The 18,103-nt window shown below is 39.0% G+C and overlaps 1 protein-coding gene and 1 non-coding gene across 2 annotated transcripts; both read left to right on the top strand.

Moving 5' to 3' along the window:
- The first annotated feature begins 11 nt into the window (after positions 1-11).
- On the top strand, positions 12-18,081 carry tnpo2a (transportin 2a). Its single transcript, XM_073857582.1, has 25 exons — positions 12-168; positions 1,281-1,380; positions 1,478-1,553; positions 1,668-1,817; positions 1,952-2,058; positions 2,260-2,393; positions 5,400-5,481; positions 5,589-5,711; positions 5,787-5,905; positions 5,994-6,054; positions 6,252-6,432; positions 6,652-6,804; positions 9,494-9,719; positions 9,839-10,010; positions 10,089-10,175; positions 10,287-10,394; positions 10,479-10,637; positions 10,760-10,859; positions 10,975-11,073; positions 12,819-12,914; positions 13,868-13,943; positions 14,030-14,129; positions 14,259-14,333; positions 15,671-15,813; positions 15,920-18,081. The coding sequence occupies exons 2-24, from the start codon at positions 1,282-1,284 to the stop codon at positions 15,776-15,778; spliced, it is 2,691 nt and encodes an 896-aa protein (XP_073713683.1). The 5' UTR covers positions 12-168; position 1,281; the 3' UTR covers positions 15,779-15,813; positions 15,920-18,081.
- On the top strand, positions 6,104-6,173 carry LOC129436990 (small nucleolar RNA SNORD41). Its single transcript, XR_008642047.1, has one exon. It is a non-coding gene; the product is annotated as a small nucleolar RNA SNORD41 (small nucleolar RNA).
- Positions 18,082-18,103: the final 22 nt, after the last annotated feature.

Genomic DNA, 18,103 nt, shown 5'->3' with positions numbered 1-18,103 from the left:
TAAAATAAAATCAATTTTAAATGTACCATTCGCCTCAAATCGTGAAGTCATACGTCACTTCCTCCTATCGCACTCTCGCTGCGGAAGTGTTTGAAAGTGCCATTGCGAGAGATTAGCGCGAGCTCCACGCTGCACGAACTGACCTGCAGGCCTTCGCGCGCGGCATGTGTAAGTGATCTTGTTCGAGCTCTATTAATATATCAGACAATAAAATATATATAGTTCTGTACCCAATATTTAGGTATAATGTAGTTTAGAACCGAATAGGCCATGCTAGAAAACGTCTCAAAGCGAACAAATTCACTTCTTGCATGCGCATGACTCAGTTTTGCCTGCGATGGATAACTATTACTTGTTGCTTTGAAATGTATTTTTTTTAAATGGATGTTTTTTACGATTATTTTTAATTTAACAATCATGAGTTTATTATTATTATTACGGAAGATCTTTGGTCGAGATCAACATCCTGACCGAAGATTACGACATCGTTGTTAGCATTTATAACTCTAAAATGGCCGAATCACGAATTTCTTAAACATTTAAGTACCATATAAACTAGATACTTTAATATAAATAAAGGGCTTTATCTACATTTAAGTCTATAAAGGTCGTGATTTGTCTTAAAAAAAGGCGGAGTGCGGCGTGGGGGTTGTGCGTAAATTTGAAATATAATTTCCACAGTTTCCGCCTTTGTGTTATGGTCTTTTATTAAAAAGGACTTGCCCACCATTCCTAAATCACAAATAAAACACTGTTCATGCTTTCGTTGCTTTTGGTATTGAAAAACTAGACGGTTTTAACTAGACTAGGCCTTCCACCGTATGCAAAACCATGTGCATTGCCTACTTCTCCATGCTTACAAGTTGCACGTCTTAACTTGGGTAAGTTAGGTTAGATAAAATTTGTTGTTCAACAAAGCAGTCATAGATACATTTACTTACAATATGCATACGTGTAATATATGCATAATCTACACAAGGAGTAGTTTATAAGGAACAGCTGTTGCAATAAAAGAGGAACTCAGTTGTCAACACACAAATGTCTCGATCGTTTTTGTTGCTATAGCGCACTTATATGAACTAAGCTTATCAGGGATCGATAATTTAGATACAAGTATGACGCACAGTTAATGTGAATAACGTGCAACATATATATATATATAGCAAAATAAGTAGTTGTCCTACTGAAGTTTCCTGTCCTTGAGGTGCGGATGAGTTGTTTTGGATGTTGTAGTATTTTGATAAAAGAAAGCAGCTAGTGAAGACCTTGTTTGTGTGCAGGATGGAGTGGCAGCCGGATGAACAAGGCCTACAGCAGGTCCTCCAACTTTTGAGAGACTCGCAGTCCCCAGACACAGCCACACAGAGATCTGTACAACAGGTATACACTTTAATTTGCGAATAAACTAATGTAAGTAAAGAATCATATGTATTTTGACTCTTGTAATCATTTGTTTGTGTTGTATATATTTTTGCAGAAACTAGAGCAATTGAACCAGTATCCTGATTTCAACAATTATCTCATCTTTGTTTTGACCAGACTGAAAACTGAAGGTGGGTCTTTATGACATAAGCTGTGTTTTTAGAAATTCAAATAGTACCCTAAACCATGAAGGTTTCAGTAAGTCACACCTTTTCTATAAATAAATTAATGTCTTTTGTTTACAGATGAGCCCACTCGATCTCTTAGTGGTTTGATACTGAAGAACAATGTGAAAGTTCATTATCAGAACTTCCCTCCTGGAGTTGCGCACTTTATCAAGCAGGAATGTCTGAACAGCATCGGAGACCCTTCCCCGCTCATCCGGGCCACTATTGGTAAGGTTGCCCGCCATTAACTAGAAAGTGCATATAACTTGGCTATGCAAAGGTCAATGTTTAACTTAAATGAAGTTTCTCACAGTATGAGTGCAGTCTTGAATAATAATAATTATTTCTCTCTGTATATTTAGGCATCCTCATTACGACGATTTCCACCAAAGGTGAATTGCAGACATGGCCGGAGTTGCTGCCCCAGCTTTGTAACATGCTCAACTCTGAGGACTACAATACCTGTGAGGTCAGTGCTTCTCTGAGGTCTTCACTTTTGCTTTAATTTATTTCTCTTCAGTTTCTCATTACTCATCCATCCTGCATTTCTTATTCTGTTTTGTCCTGCATGTTTTCTTATGCAAATTTATAGGGAAATGCAATGGCAAGTTGGCCTAGATGCTAAAACTTGATGTCAATTGGGTGACGCGCGTCTTAATTTTACACGCAGGGTTCGTTTGGAGCTTTGCAGAAGATCTGTGAGGACTCGTCTGAGCTTCTGGACAGTGACGCTCTTAATCGACCCCTTAACATCATGATTCCCAAATTTCTGCAGTTCTTCAAGCATTGCAGCCCTAAAATCAGGTTGGGTGAAATAAATATTTCATACTTGTCTTGAAAGACAAAACAACCCTGTTTGGTATCGTAATGCAACTTTTTATGATTTAAATGTAATAATAATTTTTGCATTTGGTACACTATTCTTGGCTGAACCTAATAAAGACCTTATGGGTAGGGAAACCAGTAGTTGACCATTAATATTGTAGTGTAGCAAAGTCTCTTTAAAGGGATTCTAAAAATTGGGTAATATCAAACATATTTTTAACCTCAAGCAATCGATGTGATTTTGTAAGAAAAATAACCATGTTATTAACGGTAATAGCGAGCTTCTGGTTAAGAAAAAAATCACTCATCTTGAAAATTCACAAAAATAGTTTTAGCGCAGTGATCGCTGGTTGCCATTGGTACATTGCGCAGTGACTCTCGTGAATCCAAGATGGGGTCATTACCGGAATCTAGTTAATATAGTTTATCAAGTTTAAAATATGGATATTTTTCTTACAAAATCGCATCGATTACCCACAGAAGACCTTGAATTAACCCCTTGGAGCCGTGTGGATTACTTTTTTGAAGGATGGATCCACTTTTTTGGGGTTTAGAAGGCAAAAGTTGTTCCCTGATCCCTTTTTTTACCGTTATAAACTTGGAAAACAAGGACATTTACTAAAATAACTCCAAATGTGTTTGTATGAAAAAAAGATGGACATAAGTATCTCTAATGCTTGAGGGTAACTACATCATAAAGCAGGGTTTCCCGCAGAACATTTGTTAGTTAAGGTGGTAGGATTGGGCGAGTGAGCGGGGCAGAGGGCGTGCCAATCAAAGGGGCGGGGCGTATGCATCATGATGAAAATGTAAATATTTTATTTAAAACACTCGAGTAAAACTTAATTTTTGCGGGAAACCCTGTATATTAATTTTGATATTTGGCTGAAGTATCACTTTAAAGAAGTCGCGACACTCGACGGCCATCTTTGCAATGCCTCTGGGTTGCGCTGTCACGGTAATGACAATCCTATATTACCACACTGTAAGTTGTTATGGATAGCATTTAAAGGGCAAAAATGTGCTGTTTTTGGGTGTGACCTTTTAAATGCAAATGAGCAGATCCCTGCACTAAATGGCAGTGCTGTGGTTGGATAGTGCACATTAAAGGGCGATTTATAGTCGTGCGTAGGTTCTACGCCGTAGCTACGGCGTAGGCTATCCGTAGCCTGTGCGTTGCTCTGCGTAGCCTGACGTGCACCTCGCAAAAATTTTAACAGCGCGTCAGATATACGCAGACCGCAAGCGCTGTGACTGGTCCACCAGAACCCCTCCCGTCAGTTAAAAAAAACTGCGTCATAGGTATTTCCGTTTGGGACGGTGAAAACAAAGATGAGCCAAGTTGAGGAGTGATTTAACTCAAACTGCATCAGAAGTCGTTGTTTATTTACTTCCATCATTGCTGGTCTTCTAAAATTATACACAACAAGTTGCTGTTTCTTCTTCGTTTGTGGGTTAACTTGCTAAGCTTCTTCTTCTCTGACGGTCGCGATGCTACTGTGGTTACATGCGTGGTTACTGCCTACCAGCGGTCTGCGCGTGTGTTTGCACGTCGACGGGAACGACGACGCAAAAGTATAAATGAAAACCGACGCGGAACCTACGCCGTTGCGGCTAGACTTTGGAGTGGTCTTATCCCCTTCTGACATCACAAGGGTGCCCTAATTTCAAAGACCCATTTTTTCACACGCTTTCAAAGAATAGTTTACCAAAGCTAAGTTACTGGGTTGATCTTTTTCACATTTTCTAGGGGACCCAATTATAGCACTTAAAGGTGCAGTGTGTAATTTTTGGAAGGATCGCTTGACAGAAATGCAAAATAATATACAAGACTATATTATGAGGGGTGTATAAAGATCTTTCATAATGAACCAATATGTGTTTATTACCTTAGAACTAGACATTTTTATCTACATACACCGGGGATCCCTGTATAGGGAAGTCACCATTTTGTGCCGCCATTTTTCTACAGAAGTCATTAACAGACAATTTTTTTACTAAGTTGTCTCCGACGATGACATGTTTGTCTGGTGGCGGCTACTGTAGCTCTGTTTCAAAAGCGAGGGGTGAGCAGTGGACTAAGCCGTTGGTTGCAATTCGCAACCTCACCACTAAATGCCGCTAAAATTTACACACTGCACCTTTAAACATGAAAAAAGTCAGATTTTCATGATATGTAAGCTTGTTCTGAAATGATGACAATCTAAATGTCAAAAAATTATTGATTGATTAATTATTAAAAAAGATGATTTATTTAGCCTAAATAATGATTAATTTGTTTTCATAATTTATAGATACACATTAATTTATTTACAAATATATTTTGTACATTTACAAGTGCACAAATACTGGCTAATTTAAATTTTTATTAAGACACTGCTGTGCTCTGTATTGACGGAGACTGTGTAAATTTGCACTTAATGTTCTTTAATTTATTTTTGTTTTTCAAAAATCTATATTTAGCTGCAGTGTAGGTTGTGTTAATTTTTTTTATTAGGGGAAAGACATTCAGCACCCTGCACTCTACCTCAGTGCACCTCGTTGTTAAAAATTTAAATAATACTCAAAAATATATTTTTAATAAATGAAGGCGGTAAAACCGCATACCACACCACGAAAAAAATCACCTCAAGGGAAATTCCTTTACCGTGACAGCCCTTCCTCTGGGCAGTTATTTTACTCTAACAATTGTGTCGTGGGAGCAGGCTTCACTCAATTTCTTATATTATAAGAGTGCTTGACTAAACGTATAAGTAATTTCAAAGAAGAATTTCTTCTTCAGTTATTTATTTTACTATGCAATACTAAAGTCCTCTCTACTTGAATGGGAAATCCATTGCCTTTGGTTTAAGCCAATCACATTCTTCACTACAATAGTGATAGTTACACACAGTAATGTCATTCAATTAATGTCCTGGAAAAAAAAAGGACTTTGTTACATACTTGAAAGTGTTGTCATCTAATATTAATTCTATGGCTCTGCAGGTCTCATGCTATTGCCTGTGTGAACCAGTTTATTATCGGAAGAGCACAAGCCCTCATGGACAACATTGACACATTTATCGAGGTACTTTAAGTGTCCTCCAGTTACAAAATGTTGAAATGAAATGCCTATTGATTTTTATGAATGACTGGAGTTATTAATTTCCTGTCTTTTCCTTCATGTTACTCCAGAGTCTGTTTGCGCTGGCCACCGATGAGGATTGTGAAGTGAGGAAAAATGTTTGCCGGGCTCTGGTCATGCTTCTGGAGGTTCGAATTGACCGGCTCATCCCGCACATGCACAGCATCGTTGAGGTGAGTTGACAAGCCTGTACGTTTTAACTCCTTGTCTGACCAATTAGAGCGGCTGATGATGTTTTTTTTCTACAGTACATGTTGCAACGCACACGTGACCCGGATGAGAACGTCTCACTTGAGGCGTGCGAGTTCTGGCTTACGTTGGCCGAGCAGCCCATCTGTAAGGAAGCTGTATCTGGACACCTCGCACAGTAAGTGACCTTGTAATGTGATAAAACAGGATACCTTCAATATGTGAATGTTTTACCTAAACAGCTAAAGCTCTTCTTCTACCCTCAGGTTAGTCCCTGTTTTGGTGAACGGCATGAAATATTCAGAGATTGACATCATTTTGCTTAAGGTTTGTTTTCTGTTTATTTACCTTTAAAAGTCCTACAACCGGGAAGATTTTGGATGTGACGATATCATTAATCTTGAGACGCATCTATGATGTTCATGTATTCATACTGTCTGATCCAAGGCCTACAGCTCACGATCATCACTGTACTTGCAGTCCAGAAACAGTCCATGACTTTTGACTTTGTGTTCCTGGTATAGGGCGACGTGGAGGAGGATGAGGCCGTGCCGGACAACGAACAGGACATCAAGCCGCGCTTCCACAAGTCTCGTACTGTCACCCTTCGCCACGAGAGCACCGAAGGTGGTGAAGGGGCGGACAGCGAAGATGATGATGAGGATGATGACGACGACGATGACAGTCTGTCTGACTGGAATCTACGTGAGTTGAAAGAAAGCTTTATTTTATTTTTTTGGTAGGATAGCGAATGGTGTCTGTGGAGATGATTACACACAATATTTTGACTGTCAGTGATTCTCAAGTATTCATACTGCCTGATCCACAGCACCTCCACGTGTCTAATATTGCTATATGAAGTTTTTTTTATAGTTTATAGTGAAATATGGTTGTGTTGTGTGGTATTGTGCATTTTCTTTTTAGGCAAGTGTTCAGCGGCTGCACTTGATGTCTTGGCAAACGTCTTTCGTGATGAATTGCTGCCCCATCTGCTTCCAGTTCTGAAGGAACTGTTGTTCCACCCTGATTGGGTTGTAAAAGAGTCTGGGATCCTGGTGCTGGGAGCCATCGCTGAAGGTATAAAAGGCAGTTTGATACAAGGAGTAATAAGCAAAACTCTCGGGATCTGTAGATCATTTCAAGTAGTCTAATATCGGTATCGGCACAGAAATTTGGTCTATCCCTAACTGTGGGTTTACACCAGATGCGAGTTCAACAATTTGCGCGAGTAGATTACATACAAAGTAAATCCAAAGACCCGATCAGACGTGTCCTCACGTCGGACGATGCGAATGATACAATATGGTGGCGCATTTGCAGTGAAAAATTTGCTATTCACCTCAAATGCATCTTCGCCCAAGTTAAAAATATTCAACTTAAGTGAAAAATTCGCATGACACGAATCCCGCGAGAAATCTAGAGCAAGTAACGCGATGCCCCGCGTTTGGTGTGTACGTAGCATAATATTAAAGGATTAGTCAATTTTCTTTAAAAAAATCCAGAAAATTTACTCCCCACCATGTCATCCAAAATGTTGATGTCTTTCTTTGTTCAGTCAAGAAGAAATTGTTATTTGAGGAAAACATTCCAGAATTTTTCTCTTTTAATGGATTTTAATGGACCCCAACACTTAACAGTTTTAACAGTTGCAGCTTCAAAGGACTCTAAACGATCCCAAACGAGGCATACGGGTCTTATCTAGCGAAACGATTGTCATTTTTGGCAAGAAAAATGTACACTTTTACACTTCTCATCTTCCACCGGTCCTGTGACGCGCCAGCGCGACCTCACGTAATTGCGAAATGACGTGAAAGGTCATGTGTTACATATATGAAACGCACATTTGTGGACCATTTTAAACAATAAACTGACACAAAGACATTAATTAGTATCATTCGACATGCAACAACGTCGGAACGGTCCTCTTTCTTCACACTTGTAAACACTGAGTCGTAGTTTCGCATACATCATCCGTGACCTCTTGACGTGATGACGTATTACGTTAGGTCGTGCTGGCGCGTCACAGGGCTGAAGGAAGACGAGAAGTTGTGGTTTAAAAAAGCATTTTTTTTCGCTAGATAATAGATAGGGCTGTGACGGTGGCAGTTTTTTACCATGGCGGTAGTAATGCACAAATTCACCGCGGTTGTTATAGATTGATTTTGTGTGTGCGTGTGGGGGGGGGCGCATGTGCGTATGCGCACGTTGATGCATACACGTCTTATACATAATGCATACATATATTTTGAAATATAAAAATCTAAATGATGATCAGATATACAGTTCTTAACAAACGTGCGTCTTTATAGGCACCAAATTCTTTGTGCTCGTAACGGCGTCAAGCAATGCTTAGGTTACTTAGCAACGAAAGATGCTCTGAAGCTTTGAAGAGGAGGGAAGCGGTGCCGTCACGTGAAACAACTGAACTGTGCGTTGGCAATTTCGGTGGCTGCTCGAGCTGAGCCCCGGAGCACACAGGAGATCAGCGCATTTCTGCGTGTTTATTGTAGCACTTCCACTCATGAATCAACAAGTGAGAAACCTTTTTGGGGTTATTATGTTTCAACCGCGATGAAAACACTTTCTGATGGTGAACTGGTAGCGCAGATTGATACTTTTTCGTGACCAAGAGAGAACAGACATTTCTCAATCTGAAGACTGCAGCCTCCGGAGGTCGCGGCTGTATATGTCATCAAGCCTGATTTATTATTTTCAGACATTTACAAGTCATAAGCATATTTCAACAATGCATGATTAACAAAGAATAATAGTCAACTTTATAATTGTTAATGTTAGAAGTCTTGATGACGTATGCAGCTTGCAAATTCGACCTCCGGAGGCTACAGTCTTTGGATTGAGAAACGGCCAATATCTTTCCTCATTGTTCCGCACCCAAGCCAGCGGGTCATCACTGATATCAGTTGCCTTCCCTTGCAAATTAGCGCATTAACTCCGCGTCTGCTGGCTGTTTGAATTAACACAAACCTGAAGACATCTCACTGGTGAGATTGTACTTTATATTTTTCATAATTTGTGAGGTGCACACCACCGCGGTTGTGCGGTGGTAATTACAACCATCCCAGCCCTACATAAGACCCTTATGCCTCGTTTGAGATCGTTTAGAGTCCTTTAAAACTGCAATTTTAAACTGCATTAAACTGTTAAGTGTTGGGGTCCATTAAAATGAGAAAAATCCTGAAATGTTTACCTCAAAAAACATAATTTCTTCTCGACTGAGCAAGGAGAGACTTCAGCATTTTGGATGACATGGTGGTGAGTAAATTATCTGGATTTTTTTAAGAAAAGGTAGTCTTCATGTCTTAGTCAATGAGTTTTTGATGTCACTAGTGATCTCTTTTTCCTTGAAATTGTGTAACAAGTAGAGGTCTTCTCGGGTACATTTCTTTGGACCTAACCCAAAATGACCTGAATCACTTTTTAGCCGAACCCAATGTGCTTAAATTTGTATTATAGACCCCGAGTTCCTGGTTGAAAAGGGCTCGATGCGCACACACATGAGAGAGTTTGGGTCATCTGTGGTCCATTTGGCAAAAACACATTTATTGGAAATTACATTAGACACAATGCTGCTATTATACCCATGTCTGAGGCAAACGTTAAACTTTTAGACCCGAACCTGCTTGGGTTGGACCTCTAGGACTTCACGAGTCCAAAACCATAGTAATAAGCGCAATGCATTGTGGGTTTTACAATTCCAAATATGCAAAAATGAGTAGTATGCAAGCCTGTTTTCTCTTGTTCTCAGGCTGCATGCAAGACATGGTGCCGTACTTGCCCGAGCTGATTCCCGAGCTGATCCGGTGTCTGTGCGATAAGAAAGCTCTGGTTCGCTCCATCACCTGCTGGACTCTGAGCCGCTATGCGCACTGGGTGGTCAGTCAGCCGGCCGACTCCTACCTCAAACCACTCATGACGGAGCTGCTCCGACGCATCCTCGACAGCAACAAAAGAGTCCAGGAAGCAGCCTGCAGGTGTGTGTTACCTGGGAATGTGCTTTTTTATGAAAATCTATATCTGAAGGTTTATTCTGGGTTTGGGAACATCACAAGCAATATATATGATATATATAATTGTTACGTCTTTCCCACAGTGCATTTGCCACTCTGGAAGAGGAAGCCTGTACAGAGCTCGTTCCCTACTTGAGCTTCATTCTGGACACACTGGTGTTTGCCTTCGGCAAGTACCAACATAAGAACCTGTTAATCCTTTACGATGCCATCGGGACGCTTGCAGACTCTGTTGGTCACCACCTTAACCAGCAAGTGAGTCTTTGACTTGAGTGAAAAATCTTTTCATTCGCATTTGATTCCGTTTGCACATTCAACTCTTTTGTTTAACAGGAATACATCCAAAAGCTCATGCCGCCTCTTATTCAGAAATGGAATGAACTTAAGGATGAAGATAAAGATTTATTCCCATTATTGGAGGTATAGTAACATGGCTCATACAGATTTTAAGATACTTGTGCTTTTTCCAATTATAGAAAAGTTAAAGCAATACATTTCAGGATGTCACTTAGTTGTACTTTCATGTTGGAGTGTCTGTCTTCAGTGGCCACAGCTCTTCAGAGCGGCTTTCTGCCGTACTGTGAACCAGTTTACCAGCGCTGCGTCACACTGGTCCAGAAGAACCTCGCTCAAGCCATGGTCAGCATATATGCTTGTTTAAAAATGTCCAGTCCTAATGATAATTCTGAATTTATTTCAAACATTGAGTTGTTGTTGTTGTAGATGTACAGTCAGCACCCCGATCAGTACGAATCCCCTGATAAAGACTTTATGATTGTGGCCCTTGATCTTCTCAGCGGTCTGGCTGAGGGACTCGGCAGTCACGTGGACCAGCTGGTTGCACGCAGCAACATCATGACCCTCCTGTTTCAATGCATGCAGGTATGCAGAGACCATAAGCGTTGTTCATGCTTGCATTCCAAATTAATTTTTACATTTACTAAATAACAGAATTATGCACCGTAAACAAAGCTTAACAATGTTTTATACTTTGTAAATTTAAGGACACCATGCCAGAAGTGAGACAGAGTTCCTTCGCCCTGCTGGGTGACTTGACCAAAGCCTGCTTCGTCCATGTGAAGCCCTGCATTGCTGAGTTGTTGTGTGACTCTCATACTAAAGAAATGCTGATGCACGGAAGTGGTTTCTCATGCAAACTGTTGCTTCTGTGTGTGTCGTGATGGTTAGTTTGTCATTGGTGTCCGTTTACCCTCTCCAGCTGAGTTCATGCCTGTACTGGGTCACAATCTCAACCCTGAGTTCATATCGGTGTGCAACAATGCCACGTGGGCCATCGGAGAGATCGCCATACAGATGGGTGAGTATTTTCAGCATGTTCTTTTACAAACGGTCATCGTATTTGAATGGTTGTTTTCATAATTTTTGGGATTATATATCTAGGGCTGTGACGGTGCAGTATTTTACCACCATGATGGTAATGCACCAATTCACTGTGGTGGTTGTAGAATGTGTGTGTGTGTGTGTGGGGCGCGTACGCATTTTACATACAAAATGTAAACAAGGATTGGATATTCGTGTTCATAGGTGGCAAATTTTTTTTTTGCCCTTGGGTGCCCATTACAATGCCAAGCAATGCTTTGTTTACTTGGCAACGACAGATGCTCTGGAGCACCCTGGCACTTTTAAAAGGAGTTTTCAGACACAAAATTTGAAGTTCCGCTTATTCAGCTTATTTATTGAAGCATTGAACTTTGCATGGATTGTACTTTATATTTTTCAAAATTACAGGGTTCCCACAGGTCCTTGAAATCCTTGAAAGTGTCTGAATTTGGAGGGGGAAATTCAAGGCCCTGGGGAGTTTTTGAAAATATAAATACATGGATAACAGGTCATTGAAAGTGCTCAAATCTATTTTATGCATTAGGTTTTCTAGAGAAAAATCTGTATTATTCCCTGTGTAGTGTAGGATAATATCATAAAAAGTCTAGACGTTTAAAGCACACGTGCTAAACTGTTCGCTTTAAATGCTTATATCTTCTGTTTGCGAATGTTGATTCATACCAAAATGCTTTTTGGAATAGTTGTGTTTGACACATGAAAACGTCTTGGGTTACGTATGTAACTGTTGTTCCCCGAGAAGGGGACGAGATACTGCGTCTCTCTTGCCATACGTCCCGCATCCCTGTAACGCCGTCTTTGGCAATATTTCAAAAAGCGATATACTTCCTGGCTTCCGTGTCACCCTGTCTTTGTCGTTATGCCTCACCATTGGTTGAATTTGATATACACATTCAGATGCACTTACTCCTGGAGGCGTCTCCAAAGTGTCATTGCAGTGACGCAGCGCGACTTCCCTCGAAAGGGAACTGTAACAATGTATCCTAACTCTTTCCCCGCCAGCGTTTTAAAAAAAAGTTGCCAGCCAGCGCCAGCGTTTTTCATGGTTTTCACCAAAGTTTAATGCCTTCCAGAAAATGTTCTTCTTTAAATATATAAACAAACAATATATCAGATGAAAGAAAAGACCCTCTGCTTAAAAAAAACATTTCATCCTACCTTCATTAGTTCTCTTGTAATCACCTCTCAAACATGGGTAGGTTTCTTCAAAAACACCCAATTCCATTTTTGCGAAGGACTTTTGATAGAGATCAGATGCAGAGCGATCTTTAAAACATACACGGAGTTCTTTCTTTCACGTGAGGCGCTACTTCCGCTTTGTATAAGTTGCCTGGTGGATAATAGCGGTATTGCGAAAGACGGAAAATCTCGTCATTGGCAGGGAAGCGTTTTCTCTTAATTGACGAGGTATCTCGTCAATGGCGGCGAAACAGTTAAAAGGGAATACGATGTAACCTTGCTCTCACTTGAAATATGTCCCCTCATTTAGTCCTTGAATTTGAGGGTATTGGACCTGGAAAGTCCTTGAAAGGTCCTTGAATTTTAAGTTAACTAAGGTGTGGGAACCCTGATAGTTTGTCACGTGCACCTTACCAGAGGGTGCACTTCATGATAACCGTCACTGCCCTTTATATATCTGACATCTGATATATCTTGAGTTGCATCCTTATCATGTTGCATGGGTGCATTTGTCTTATTTTTTAGGTACGGAGATGCAACCGTTTGTGGCTTTAGTTCTCGGTAGCCTTGTGGAAATTATCAACAGAGCGAATACACCCAAGACTCTGCTGGAAAACACAGGTATGCGATTTTTATTTGTCAATTGTTTAAACTTGTCTTATTTCTACCATGCACATGTAATGAACTCCAAAACAGATATTCGAAATCTGAATCACCTGTGGAATATTTTTTTCTGATTTGGGTTTGGTTTGACTTCATCTCTTTAAAGGAATATTCCACTTTCATAAAAATTATGAGCCAGCTTAACCTTTGGTATTATGTAATCACGTCGAAAGGTCACGCATGATATATGCGAAACCACTGTTCCAGTTTTTGGAAGTGTGGTTAAAGTGACCAATTTTGATGTAGTTGTATGTGGAATGATACGAATTAATGTTTTTGTATCAGTTTATGATTTAAAATGGTGCGCGAGTGTACGTTTTACATGTAATGCGTGACCTTTCGATGTGATTACATAATAAGTGCTGGCGCGTCAGACGGCTAGTGCAAGACGAAAAGTCGTGGTTTAAAAGTTTGTTTGTTTTTTGCAAAATTGATGATCGTTTTGGTAGATAAAACCCTTATGCCTCAGTTGGGATCTTATAATCATCGGGGTGATGGCGCAGTGGATAAGAGACACGTCTTTGGTGTGAGAGACCTGGGTTCGAATCCACTGTGACACACCATTGTATCCCTCAGCAAGACACTTGACCCCTAGCTGCTCCAGAGGCGTGCGACCTCTGACATATATATATATAGCAATTGTAAGTCGCTTTGGATAAAAGCATCAGCTAAATTAATAATTGTAAATGTAAAAGCCCACTACAGTGAGGTCCACTAAAGTCCACTATATGGAGAAAATCCTGGAATAAATTTTCTTAATTCTTTTTGGCTGAACAAAGAAAGACAAACATCTTTGATAACATGGGCTGAGTAACTTATCAGGATTTTTTTAATGGAAGTGGAGTAATCCTTTAATTACTTGTAACGTCTTTTGGGTGATACTAAGTCTTTGTCTTTTTCTTGTAAAACAGCCATCACAATCGGTCGGCTGGGCTACGTGTGTCCACAGGAAGTTGCGCCCATGTTGCCCCAGTTCGTTCAACCTTGGTGAGACGCCGATTATATAATTGAATGCCGAGCTAATCGTTTCGTTTAACTTGAAAATCAAGTCGATTTTAAATTTTGCGTCATAGGTGCACGTCACTCAGAAACATTCGGGACAATGAGGAGAAGGACTCTGCATTCAGAGGCATTTGTGTGATGATAGGGGTGAATCCTGGAGGAGTGGTGCAGGTGAGACTCATACAAAGAGGTTTTCTAAAGTCTGTGATTGTGTACTTATATTGTCTTAGCTATGTTAAAGAAATTACCTCAGTCTCTTGGTTCAAAGTAATTTGAATGTATTTGTTGTTATTTATTCAGGACTTTATCTTTTTCTGTGATGCTGTGGCCTCTTGGGTTAATCCTAAAGATGATCTGAGGGACATGTTCTACAAGGTACAGATACTTCATTATAGTTTGTTTACCCAGCTGGGCAGTTTTATCACTTATGCTACGTACACACCAAACGCGGGGCATCGCATTACTCATGGGATTTAACTTCGTGTCATCCAAATTTTTTGCTCGAGTTGAATTTTTCAGGCGTTTGAGGCTAATAGCGTGTGTTTTCGCGGCAAACACGCCACCCGTATCTGATCCCGTCTTTGCATTGACTTTGTATGTAATCTACTCGCACAAATCGTTGAACTCGCGTTTGGTGTGTATGCCCCATTACACTTAACATTTGAGAATGCGCATTAAATGTCATCTAATATGGCAACAAACGATATAATATTAGTTTTCAGTATCCCCAGAATGTGCTTGTAAAGTTTCAGGTCCAAAATCCTATAAATTATTTATTATACCACGTTAGTGAAAAAATACCATTTTTGGGTGTGCAGGAAAATTTGCTGTTTTTGTGCAGTTTATGCAAATCAGCTGTTGCTTCCCTACCTGTTTATTGTTGTCTATAGAAAAAAACGCTTCTAATAAGACTATATAATAAGATTAATAATTAATAATCACCTTGGCTTCATTGCTTATAATAAATGTGGGGTAATGAATTATGTAAAGATTTAAACGGGATAATATGGTCTAACTGTGGTCGTTGGGCAATTGTGGGCGGGTCTGCGCAATATGCATTAAAGGTCAGCTAATACAGCATTTTTTCAAAATATAATATTAGTCTCCGGTATCCCCAGAATGTGCCTAGGTTCAAATAATAATTTATTATACCATGTTGAAAAGGCCTATTTTTAGGTGTGCCGGGAAAAGTGCTGTTTTTTATGCTAATTAGCTTTTGCTAACCTCCCTGTTTATTGGTATCTATACCTAAAACATAAGCCGTTTTAAAAATACAATCACCTTAGTTCATTGTTTATAATAAATGTGTGGTAATGAATTATGTAAAGATTTAAAATAAAGGTTTTAAAAAATTGTGGTCTGGGCGGGGCCTGCGCAAAGTGATGTCAGTTTGCGCAGAAAACACCAATATCTTGCCTCATGAGACTGTTGAGGTTTTGCTGGATTTAATAAATAAGGAGTGGGCAAATTTTAATTGTTAGAAGGTGGTTGTGTGTACACAGACGACACACAATTGTTCAAACAACATTTTAAAAGTGAATTTCTCATATTAGGTGACCTTAAAGTAAAACTTATTTTTATGTAATTAACCCTTAACATTTAGTACATCAAATTTAACCTCTCCTTAAGGGATCTTAATTATTTAGACTTAAAAAACTACCCTTGGAAAGCATGTACCTTGCATTTCAGCATTCTGTTCTTGTCCTATGTAGATTTTGCATGGTTTCAAGGATCAGGTAGGAGACGATAACTGGAAGCAGTTCTCTGAACAGTTTCCACCTCTGCTGAAGGAGAGACTTTCAGCTTGCTATGGTGTGTAGATGCCCACCCCGCTTACATAGGATGTACATGTTAGGTAAGCAGAACTTCAATTATTCAGTACAACATTAAACAATAGTGCTGTTATTTTTCCAAATTCTTGTTCTTTGTAATCATAGTTAATTTCTTTGCTTGCCCTCCAGGTTAAATCTATGGGAGGGTTTCTGGAGAAACGCATGTCTTTGTGAGACTGACATGTTGTTGGAGACAAAGGGGTGGGACTGTTGGTGGTCTGGGTCGGCTCCACTTCCTCCGTCTCTGTGAAAAGAGGAAATGAGAGAGTTAATGTGAAATCAACTTCTTGTCTGAGTTTGGCTTCTGTTCAGGTTGGGATTTAAACCAGAAGCTCAGGGATTGGGATTGGAAGCGAGGGAACATTCAGGCAAATTTCACCAGCTGCTTATTTAAGGAGCGAATTAAAACGCTCATCTAGTAGACCAGCCTCGGCTATATCCCTAAAGCACACAACAATGCATTCAGTGGCATGTTTGAGGCAGTCTGTGCCTGAACAAAATTTATCTTAAAGGGATAGTTCACCAAAAAATAAAGAAAATTGAAGCTTGATAGTTGTAGTCACCACCACACCTTTTTCTTTGCAAATATAAAATTTGGGGGGGCTATCACTTTAAAAGTTATTTGTGAAGACTGGTCATTTAAGTTAACCACATATTTGATTGATTAATGACAATGCATGTGATCAATGATGTTATAAGAGATTAATTTTGCAACCATTTAGTAACTTTAGTATATTTTTGCATTTTCTGCCTGCTTCATGTCTTTGCACGTAACATTTGAATTTTTTTATTTAACAAACACTGATTTCCCTCCTCTTTGTTGGTAATACTACTGTAGCCAGTAACGAAACGAAGCTTTTTCTGCCGAACTGAAACGCAAATTGGGGAGCAGGAAGGGTAATAAGTTTTAGTTTCAGATTTGATCGCTGTTGTCTGTTTTCTATATTTCTGCTTTTTTTATTTTGCGAGCATCATGTGTAAAGATTAAAATCATTTGAAAACCTGAACCAAGAATTTACTGTAGATTTGATTTTAAAACTATAGGAAATTAAATCATTTTAAAACTTCAGTTGTTTTGTTGATATGCACGTTCTCTATTAAAAAATTTTAGGTTCTTCCTCAAAGATGGGAATCTGTTAGTATTACAAAAGCCATTTCTGTTAACAGTAAGAAAGTGTGGCTCGTGAAAGGACAATCTTATCAACTAATCACATGCAAGCAAAAGTCAATTTCTAAAATTAGCTCAAATTTAGCCTAATTTTGTCGGTCATTAAGCTATCATGTGTTATAGCTTGTAACGTATTTAACATTTTTGAAATTATGCAAACTTGTCCTTCAGACAGTATCGTGGAATAATTTAGAAGTAATGCAGGTTTGGAGGAAATTGTTGGATAAAACTTTACATAAAACATTGATTTGATTTGATTATGTATTTTTAATGTTCTGTATCTGTGGATACACTTAAGCATTTGGAGAAGGGATTCCCCGTCCCAAAATCTGTTTTTCTTTCGTCTCGGTCACATTCATATCATTGTACTAGTTGTAAATGCCTGTTAAAGCAATATCCGTGTTTGTCTGCAAATTTACAGTTAAAAGGCATCTTCTCATTAAACACTAGCTCCGACAATCTAATTTTTAAATTCTTACATTTTTCTAAGCTGCTGTTTTTATTCTGTTAAAATCTAGGCCATGTTTTCCAAGATTTGGGAAAGTGACTTAAAGTGCCACATTTTAATCCAGGAGGACCCAAAATTGTAAACAAGACAATTAGGGCTTAATAAAGCGATTGCCCTTAAATATTAAAAATGCTGTTAGGTCTTTAACAAAATTATGCGGTTATATATTTTGAATTCGTAAATAGTTTGCAAAATGGAAGTATGAATTATAAGTTGTGCACTGATGAATTAACTCCTGTTACAGTCATGATGTTATGCTGCCAAGCAGACCTGTTTTTTCTTTAGTTATGTCATTTCATTTTTTCTTTTTTTTCTTTTTTTAAAGTTAAATGGTTTGTTTTAAAGTTCTTTTTAATATATTTTGTTTTGTGCTTGCATGCACAAAGATTTTTTCTTTTTGTTTAAAGAATTTATTTTTCTTTTTGTTTAAAGAATTTTATTTCGTTTTGCTCAGTTTGGAGAAATGCATTAGGCTTATGATTTTTAGAAAGTCTGCTGAAGCATTGATTTTTCCTCTCATCTTTCCCTCATCAGTTTGGATGTTGACTTGTTTTTCACTAATCACTTGTATTTAAATCTTTGAATGGGGAAATAAACATTTTCAGTTTAAATAAATTGTGTTTTCTTATCAACTGCT

This window comes from Misgurnus anguillicaudatus, chromosome 19, assembly GCF_027580225.2.
Source record: "Misgurnus anguillicaudatus chromosome 19, ASM2758022v2, whole genome shotgun sequence".
Taxonomy (NCBI): Eukaryota; Metazoa; Chordata; class Actinopteri; order Cypriniformes; family Cobitidae; genus Misgurnus; species Misgurnus anguillicaudatus.
Note: the sequence above shows the minus strand (reverse complement) of the source record. Positions and strands in the feature narration are given on the sequence as shown.

Excerpts from the sequence above, each read along its gene's own strand:
- tnpo2a (XM_073857582.1), top strand. The coding sequence starts at position 1,282 with ATGGAGTGGCAGCCGGATGAACAAGGCCTACAGCAGGTCCTCCAACTT. Across the intron at positions 5,906-5,993 it reads GTATCTGGACACCTCGCACA|GTTAGTCCCTGTTTTGGTGA; the intron begins GTAAGTGACCTT and ends TTCTACCCTCAG. Across the intron at positions 6,805-9,493 it reads GCTGGGAGCCATCGCTGAAG|GCTGCATGCAAGACATGGTG; the intron begins GTATAAAAGGCA and ends TCTTGTTCTCAG.